Source organism: Nansenia antarctica (assembly GCF_963989245.1).
Source record: "Nansenia antarctica genome assembly, chromosome: 4".
Taxonomy (NCBI): Eukaryota; Metazoa; Chordata; class Actinopteri; order Argentiniformes; family Microstomatidae; genus Nansenia; species Nansenia antarctica.
This window is the reverse complement of record NC_137689.1, coordinates 51,508,687-51,518,686: the sequence shown is the minus strand read 5'-3', so window position 1 is coordinate 51,518,686 and position 10,000 is coordinate 51,508,687. Positions and strand designations below refer to the sequence as shown.

The 10,000-nt window shown below is 43.9% G+C and overlaps 1 protein-coding gene across 2 annotated transcripts in view; it reads right to left on the bottom strand.

Moving 5' to 3' along the window:
- cntfr (ciliary neurotrophic factor receptor) overlaps positions 1–10,000 on the bottom strand; it is a 138,136-nt gene that overhangs the window by 82,491 nt on the left and 45,645 nt on the right. For both annotated transcript variants that reach the window (XM_080530264.1, XM_080530265.1), the window contains exon 2: positions 6,228–6,309. In XM_080530264.1, coding sequence (XP_080386390.1) covers positions 6,228–6,309 — 82 coding nt within the window. The remainder of the gene's footprint in view (positions 1–6,227; positions 6,310–10,000) is intronic.

Sequence of the window (10,000 nt, the reverse complement as noted above, 5' to 3'; positions counted from 1 at the left end):
GGCGATGGAGCAGTGATCTGCTGATGCAGACCAAAGGTAGAAAAAAAAAAAAGAACCTCTCCCCTCAGCAGTTTGTCTGTCTTAGAACAACGACGTCAAGGAAACCCGCCCACCTGAAATGGACACAACACCTCATTCACGGACACGACCATCAGGGCCACACCAACACAAACAGAAGATAAATATCAGTGACATATGTTTACAAACGCACATCACATTCACTACTCCTCTCCAGCAAAAACGTCACCAGGGAACATTGCAGTGATTAGCATGAAGATGAATGCCTCAAAGAGCCTGCTCCGTCCGGTCCCAAGAGACGTGTTCTCTGTGTGTGTGTGTGTGTGTGTGTGTGTGTGTGTGTGTGTGTGTGTGTGTGTGTGTGTGTGTGTGAGTGTGTGTGTGTGAGTGTGTGTGTGTGTGAGTGTGTGTGTGTGTGTGTGTGTGTGTGTGTGTGTGTGTGTGTGTGTACCAGCTCAGGTGCTTATTACAGAGGTGGTTTTGAAGCACATCAAAAGGAGGACGGTCGGTCGGTGTGTAGTGCACACGACAGCCCCAGCTGAATATAGCTCATTAATCTTTCAGTCTTTTTTTTCCATTAGGGCTTTGATCCCTAGTCTATCTCCTCACATGGCACACTTCATAGTCAAGTGCCTGGTGGAAATGCAACATTCACTCATAGAAACAGGACATGCCTACAGTACACTGAAACGCCGAAGAAGGCTTACGCCGAAACCAGTCTGTTCTTGACCTCTGCTGCACTTGCAATACATCATTGTAGCATGTCCACTGTATGGCCACATTCACCTTAACATGATGGAGGGTGGGGGTAATTGGGTTTTACACATAGAACACACAAACACATTCACACAAATTAATATGAATAACTCCTATGACCCCGAACACCAAACATGCATTAATAGTTCCCCAAGTGAGGCAACAACAGTACCTCTGATATGTTTTTTGGTTCATAAACGGGAAACAAAAGGACATCTTTCAGGGTAAAAGCCCAGAGAACGACATAGGCTTCAAACTCAGATGTGGTTATTACAGACATCCATTAGACCACGGGGAACCTTGCAGTAGGGACCCCCTCTGACATGGAAAACAATATCATAAATATTGTACAACTAGTATTCTGCACGCCTGTACACATACACACACATATACACACACACACACACACACACGCCCACACACACCCAAACCATTCTTCACAATACCATAAATACAATTCCTTTATTCTACTCTGAGGGTAGAACTGAGCAATTCTTCAATGTAATGGATCTACGAACATGTTTTCTTGTTTTGAGATACATTTCAGTGGAGATGTAGAGATTCACATCGCGGGAACCATTTCTGTGATTAAAAAAAGGGGACCCATTTACAGAGAGATCCTATCAGACACAGCCGGGAACTGAGACCCATTGGTCCAATTAGGAACCAATCATGGCTTGGGATAAATGGATTGGACTTTTTTTTCCCTCAACCAATCTCTCATTGTTTTCCATGTCTGACATGCTAGAGGATCAATAAATGATGATGTCATTCATATAATACGACTGTTGAGAAGATAATTGGTTGGCTTCATCTCCTTGTTGACACATTGATGATATCTTACCGAGAGGATGTAGTGATCAATTATGTATACATAGCCTAACAAAGGTATTTGTTGAAAATGGCACAGGGACCAGATTTGAATTAATATCAGATATCAGCACTTCCTGTTTCCATATTTCGGACATCAGAGTGTGTTTTTAATAGTCTAAAATTCTATATTAGAGTGGTAAGAAAGGAAGAGAAATGCAACTTAGTTCAATAAACAGCACAGGGAAAAAAGCACAAATATTGAGATGCAACGGCTTGAGTGTTTTATTTTCTGTTGGTTGGAGTCTTTCAACTGGCTTTTCTGGGGTAAACAGTTATTTGAAAGGCTCAACAAGTTGTGTGTGTGTGTGTGTGTGTGTGTGTGTGTGTGTGTGTGTGTGTGTGTGTGTGTGTGTGTGTGGGGGGGGGGGGGGGGGGGGGGGGTGGTTGGGTTAGGCTGGCTCCTACGACGCTGACACAGAATATAAGCACTGTTTAGTATAAATCTTTGAAGTGCTACAAGGGGAACTTCAAAGTGGAAGTGAAAGAGATCTCTGTGTCTCTGTGGAAGGGGTGCTGACAGCATTAACATTTCATGCACCTGGAGCCTTTTCACAGGGTTTAATGGGGGTCTAAGACTGAACTCACACACGTGTCTCACACACACCGAGGCCCACAACCACACACACACACACACACACACACACACACAACCCTCCCACAGACAACACAACCATAGTGACTATACACCCTCAAATCAAACATGTTGACAAACTGTACACATGTGTACCAGATTTCCATACAAGCAGTGAACACACTGGAGTCCTTTTCATTTAGGGTGACAAAATGTCTGCTTTTTCCGCACTCTCACACCCGATATTGGAACGAAACGTTTGCTCATCCGATTAGGGCCTTCCTGGCGTGGCTTTGCTTTTCATTAAGAGCCAACCGCGTCAAAGACATGTCAGGGCCTGTAATCTGAGATTACAGCACGGTGGGGCCACATATTGAGTTTAATCCCAGAGCCATACAGGGAGTCAGAGTCTAAGCCAACTCTGTTGATTACTGTTCACTTGGGACTGATAAATGCATGAGTCATACAATGCTGTTATCATACAGTATAGATCATTCAGAGTACTGCCTGTCCAACATGTACATCAGTAATCACCAAGGAGAGAAGGCTGCACCACTTAGAATACTATCAGGCAGAGCAACCACTCACAGTCAGAGGCAGAATAAATTCACAGACTCACTCTCCAAGAGAGATTCACTAACTAACAAGAAATGATAGTCTCGTATAGCACGAACCCCCAGAGTATAAGGCAACCAATCTGAAGTCAGAGATAATGTGGAACGGGCTACAATCAAGCCTTATTATAGAGACTGTAAAGCAGCTACTCCTTAATGATCCTTGTCAGGATTTACTGGTTCAAAACATTTAATGATATTCATGTTGAATTTGTTAATCTCTCTGTGTGTGGTATCTACGTGAGCGGGAAATACAATTCAAGCTGTGTATACTTGTCTCAGAATTCACGGCACGAGCAATTCGATTCTCATAGTTTGACAGTTTAATAGCACCACTACCTTTAATACCCACTCAAAGTTGCCCTCAGAAGGGATTTGACATTTGGAAATCTGTGAGGTTTTTTTAAGATTATGCAGACATTTTGCTATCCACCAGCATGGAACACGGATACTGCGGTTAAACACATTTAAATATTCACTAAGGCTTTAAAACCATGTACAGTATATGCCATATGAAATGTTTAATGGCTACATCCCAAGGTGCCAGATATATATTTCTCTTAATTACTCGTCAAGAATATTCATTAAATCACGTCTGTGCTTGAGCTAATCTCCACTCCTACAGGGATACCTGTGATACTAATTACAACAAACAAGTTGGTGTGTGTGTGTGTGTGTGTGAGTGTGTGTGTGTGTGTGTGTGTGTGTGTGTGTGTGTGTGCATGCGTGCATGTGTCTGTGTGCGTGTACATGTGTGCACGTGTGTATGTGTGCATGCTATAGCTTACATGTGTGTGTGTGCATTATATCCTTGACACTATACTCTAAGTGTGTTTCCAGTGCGTAGGACTATGTTCCAATGCTACTGTGCTGCTGGTGCATCAGTAATACCCTAGAATTAGTCCCTGAGTTACAATCAGTGTTTCTTCAAAGCCTGGGCTTGTCACTGATTAAACAGTGTGCAGTGCGATCCACAGAGCTCAGCCAGACCCGAGAGGGACAGATAAGGCACGCTCGCCTTGTGGTGAGATGGTGACGTTTGGACGACGTCATCGGATGATGTCACCCGACAGTAAATCTAGATGCTGACAGAGTCAATGACGGATGAGGGAATGAGCTAAAAGAGGGAGCAGTGGTCATACAGTCAATCAGTATACGGCCGAACATCAACAACCAAATTAGTCATCGGTATGATATCACCACCACCCCTCGGGACCGATGCAGTTGTGCGAGTTAAGAGTGTGAGGATGTGATCGTGTCATCCACATGTGACGGTAGCTGGTGAAACAAGTCGGCAGCCGATTTAATGTTCAGACTTTTATTCCGAAAAATGTAAATACATTTCGGCGTTGTTGAAAATCAATCAGTCACCTAACACAGCATGTTTTGTGAGCCTGTTAACAATGTAAAGCAGTGCTATAGTAGTAGTGGGGGATTACTCACTGAATCCATTGCATCGCAATGTTTTGGCTTGACTAGTCAGTGTGTCATTGATTTTCAACAACATTGAAATGTATTACAATTTTCTGAATAAAAGTCTGAACATTTTGATTGGTTGGCGACTTGTTCCAGTTTCACCAGCTGCTGTCACAAATAATACATATTAAAGAGCAAGGTTTCCAACAATGGAAGGGTTGACCACTCTGAGATGAGAGGTCATCTTCACACAGTGTTTGACAGTATTGTACTATTCATGATAAAATAGCTGTCTTTCTCTTTTGTTCATCTGACTCATACGCTTATACAGCCAGGGTAGCGAAAGTGGTTTGGAACCACTCCATACCGTAGTCATAACGTTTCCTTCAGTCTCTGAAGACCAGGCAAATTAATGCCATGCAAATGCCTAGGCTTTAGTTTAGTAGGCTAAGATGCATGTCTTCCATGCCGGAAACCCAAGTCGGTCACATCAGCTCATCAAAGGTCACGTTTGATGGCAGTAAGGACCTTCAATAAACTAGGCCTGTCATTAATTATGACCAAACTATTGATTTCCAATATACTCCAGCATCCTCTATCTGTTTAGTATGGATTTCCTTATTCCTATTCCTATTTACTCTCCATACATATGGAAAACTGGGTTATCCTTGTCTGGGATTGCAGTCATGTGTATGGATGTACCATTCAGTGACCCTCCTCCTGTGGGTTTATAAGCTTCCTTATAACCTACAGCTCTCTCGTCTCTCGTTACATAAACCATTGTGATACCAAAGCTATACTTAAAGGGAAGCTCCTAGCTTCCTATCCTTTTAGAATCCCAAACAAAAGCTCTTGTGTTTCGTATCTCCCCTATGCTGTAGCTTCCCACGGGAATAGCTGTCAATCAAAGAAGCAGTTTCCAGAGTCATATTAAGATGATGCCAGCGAGAAGCACGCTGGCGTTAAGAAGAGTGTCAACGCATGTGGATGGGCGGTGTGGAAGAGCTGCAGTCACCCAGACAGGTGAGAGACAGTGATAGACAGTGCGCTACAGTTGTGTTAGCTCTCGTCAGCTTTCCTCTTAACACACACACACACAGGCGCCTCTTACCCCTGAAGAGAGGCGGTCACTCTCTCTCTCCCTCCTTCCTTCCTCCTCCATGCAGACCTCCCTTCCTCCCTCTCTCCCTTGCTCTCTCTCTCTCTCTCTCGCACTTTTCCTCTCACTATCCCCATTCCTTCTCTTCTCTTTCTCTCTCTCTGTCCCTCTCCCCATTTCTCTATCTCTATCTCTTTCCCTTCCATCCTATGTTCTTCCTCATTCTCTCCCTGTACCACACTCCCATCTCTCCCACTCTTCCTCTATCCCTTGCCCCACATCTCCTCTCTTTAAGTTAACCCCCTCTCCCCCCCAGTCCTGCTACCTTCATTTCTCCTTCCCTCTCCCCTCCCCATCTCCCTCTCTCTTTTTCCTCCTCATTCTCTCCCTCCCCCTATGTGTGCGTCTGACCTTGTGACTGAGCAGAGTAGTGGGTAGGCAGCAGGCAGACAGGCCATGCGGAACACAACCCTCCTCAGCTGTGTCCCTCCCTGTAGTCAGGTGACAAAAAGGCTGAGAGGCTCAAACTATTCTCTGTTCCAACCAGACAGGAAGCGAAGTGAAGGAAAGAGAGAAGGGCCACTACAAACTACACACCATACAGACAACAACAACAACAACAACAACAACAACAACACCCCAAATAAACCACAGCCCTTACATTGTGGTGAATATGTCATTGATAAACCATAACTACGGACACTATACAACAACAACAACAACAACAACAACAACAACAACAACAACCACAACCAAATAAGCGACACTCCTTACACTGTGGTAAACGTGTCATGGGTAAAACAGACTCCAATCGATAGAGTAAGAGGGTGAATGGCAGGGAGGAGAAAGGAGGAAGGGTGGAGGGGAGTGGCTGACTTACCAAGCTGGCTGCGCCTCTGAGCGTACACCACCACCGCAGCAGCGAGCACCACACAGCAGAGCGACGTTACAATGTTGGCCATCTGTGGAGGGACACAAAAGGTGCATGTCAGATGTCAGCGGTCTAGCCAGCTGAGGAAAGGTCAGGGCCATACACACACGTCCATACAAACGCACACGCACACACACATGCGCGCTCACATGCACACACACACGCACCAACACAGCTGATGGAAGGAGAGCTTCCTCCCTCTCCTCTCCCGCACTCTCAGTGTGCCGCGTATCCCTCCTACTCTCTCTGTTTATCTGCCTCTCGCTTGTTTTCTTTTATTTGTCTCTCTCTCTATACATCTGCCTCTCCCTCTCCTCCCCCGCCCCCGCCCGCCCCCCCTCTCTTTCTCTCTCTCTCTCTCCCCGCCCCAGTCCGAGCCGTGAGTTGCTCATCAGTGTAATGCGTTTCCTCTGGGAAGGCCATTCCTAGGATGCTGTTCTTAAAGAGACAGTAGGAGATCAGTTACGTCTGACTGATGTCTGACCCGGTGCACCGCTCCCATCACATCCTCTCTCCTTCATCCCTTGATCCTCTCTCTCCGTCCCGCGCTCCCCATTTCCACTTTCCGTCCTCTCTCCCCATCTTAAGGGTTATATACAACCTCCCCTACCCCTAACCATCTCCCCTAACCCTGCCCCCCCCCGTTCGTTAACTCTGTGTTCTATGTGCCCATGTTATCTGTTGCTTGTTGTTTCTGTGTCTTCCGTTTCTCCCATATTGTCAGCGTCTTTGAGCCTTGGAAAAGCGCTATATAAATATAATGAATTGTTATTATTATTATTATTATTGTTAAGTGTCCTTCCTCCCCTTTCTCATTTCTTCTCTTCTCTCCTCTCTCGTCTTTTCTTTTCTCCTCCCATTTGTCCCTTTTACTCCTCCCTCTTACGATACAACAAATATATTTTGGGGATGTTTTCCTATCTAAGACGGTGTACGGAGGTCTCCATCTAACACCCTGCTCCTCCATTTCCCCCCTATCTCCACTCTCCCCTCTCATGACCCCTCTCTCTCCTCTCCTTTCTTTCTGCCGCCTCCTCCTCTCCCCTATCTACTTACTCCTCCACCCTCCCCTTTCTCCTTCACCCTCTCCCATGTCCTCCCTTCTCCCACCTCTTCTCACCCTATTCCACTACATCTCCCCCTCCCCTCTTCCTTCCTCCAAGTCCTCGGTCCCCAGTCTCTGGACTCGTGGGGAGGAAAAGTTCAAAATGTCCTTCAGACAATGCCTGTCTCTGTGTGCACAGGGAAGTCGCTAACACGTCCTATCAATACCCTGGACTCAAAGACTCTGTGTGCATCGGGGATATTTAGCCAATGTTCTCCAGGAGGAGGAGAGATGGGAAGAAGCCTAGAACATAAAGCGAGAGTATATCTTAGTGTCCAAGGGAGAAGAGAGAGGGACTAGGTCATTCAATTATGTTCTGTTCTATTCAGTGGTCGGTGTCGAGGGAAGAGGGAATAGAGAAGGAATTGCCCTCTGTTTGGAGGAAGAGAGGTAATAGTTCAAACCCTAATCTAGGGAGCAGAAGGGAAAGAACTTGGTGAAATAAAACATGGAGGAGATTAGAGGTAAATAGAGAGGACATTCGCCTTCTAGGTGGAAAAAGAAAAGACATATACTGTAGCCCAGTGTTTTACATTAGGCAGAGGAGAGAGAGAAGAGAGGGGGGAGTCAGCTCAGTGCCTCCTCTACAGACTCAGTGTCCCTGCTGTTCTTGCTGTCACCCTCCATCAGAAGAGAAGTATTTCTCATCCAGCTCTTTCATGAGATATTCCATTGAAGCTTGTGAAACAAAGACCAAAAACGAACATTTTTCCAAGGTCATAGAATCAATCTGTTGCCTTTGAAGCCTGTTGGTATTTGTCTTCTTGTTTTTTTTACATTAAAGAGGCTTTTTTAAGTAACACAAAAAAAACACAAGAAACATTTGTGAGAAAACACAAATGATATATACTGGAAACAGAAATGAATTGCTTGTCTCAAGTTGAATACACACATAAGTTATGAAATGGAGCTGGCAGAGAAGAATAATAGTGCTACACTTTGGTCTTAGTTTCACCCATGACTCCCAGGCTTGTTTATTCCTAAAATATCTGGACCGGAAACAGATTCTGTTTGTAATAAATCTGAAGAAAATAATAATAATAATCACAATTATTCTCAACTGAACTGTAATGGGTACATCTAAAAATATGACTATCAAGAAAAAATATTCTACATGAATTGACTCCTCATAGGTCTTTCTTAGATCTTTTTTTTGTCAAAGATTATCATTACCCACATTTCTCAATGTTCTAATCTACTTGGGTAGAATGCTTGAAAGAAAATAATAACTCACCAATTTACAATTACCAATTCATATTTACCATATATTCTTGATTCTCAAAAAGAATGATTCATAAATGTCTTATATAATAACCTAACATATGAGGTTGTTTATTGTTTATTCGTATTATTATTTCAACATGAACTGTTAGTCCCTGCATCCAGAGCTCTGCCTATACATATACAAGTGGTCCAATGTCCCTAGCATCTGTCAACTTTAAACCAGAAGGAGATACTGTGGGTCTTCATACAGAACTATCCCGAGGCCTAAGGAGGAGAGTTCATTTCTATTGCATCCACAATTATTTCTTCTTTTCTTTTCCGAGTGCAACTCCCTTATGTCTCAATCATGCAGAAATGCAGAACTGATTTAAACAGTTTTCGCAGGATCCAGAAAGCCTTTTTTTTATTTTGAATCATGGAGTGTCAAGTTGATTGACACTTCATATTTATTTCATCCTGACAAAAATAGAAGCGACTGACAGGGGTGAAATTAAAATTGCATCCCCAGTCAGCGCTTTGGAATTCCCATCTCTTAATCGCCGAACCCATAAGTGGCATTTAGCCCATCAAAGCAGGAGAACAATACGTTTGGATATGTGACAGCTAGGGATCTTTTACTTAATGATAGCCCTCGGCACTTGGGAGGCTCATGATATCACCTCTCAATAGAGAATCATATTATTCTTCATCTCCCAATTATTTTTCCTACTTATTTATTTATTCATTTCCTATTTTCTGAGAGGAGCTGAATAGGCGTGTTTCACCCGGTGCTTAATTAAAATATATAATTCATTGCTGTATTGAATGATTTTTTTTTGCCTCCCCCTTTCCTTTGGTGAAGTCCGGTGGAAATTTGCATTTAAATTGGAAAATCCCAACGTGAATACAGGCAGTATGAAGCATCACAGACTGGGAGGCGTACCTACGGCAGTTCTTTATCCGTCTTGGACCAAAACAAAACACCAAAACAGGTTTATGCTGTCTATCTTAAACTCTCAAAATAAGCACATTACATAACCAAGCTGTCTAAGCTAAACAAAGCAATCTTTATGTTTATAATGTGTATAATCTGAACAAGTTATTGCTACCCCTGGCTGTATGAGTGTCCGTAGGGACTCGGGAGGTGGGCTGTAATATATGGATGAGCACTGGGAGATATACTATCTATAATAAACCTCAGATAGAGATCTTTATATGAGTAATAAGGTAGGAGATGGAGCTGTGATAGAAGTGTCTCAGTGAGCCACACTCACACTAGGCCTAATCTTGTCTCACCCAGTCCTGAAGACTTGCCTTACCTAAGAAAGCTAATGCTCTAGGCCAGGGGTGGCCAACCAGTCGGAGACTAAGAGCCAAAGAAAATGTGTCTAGGGCCTTAGCTCAGCAGGCTAAC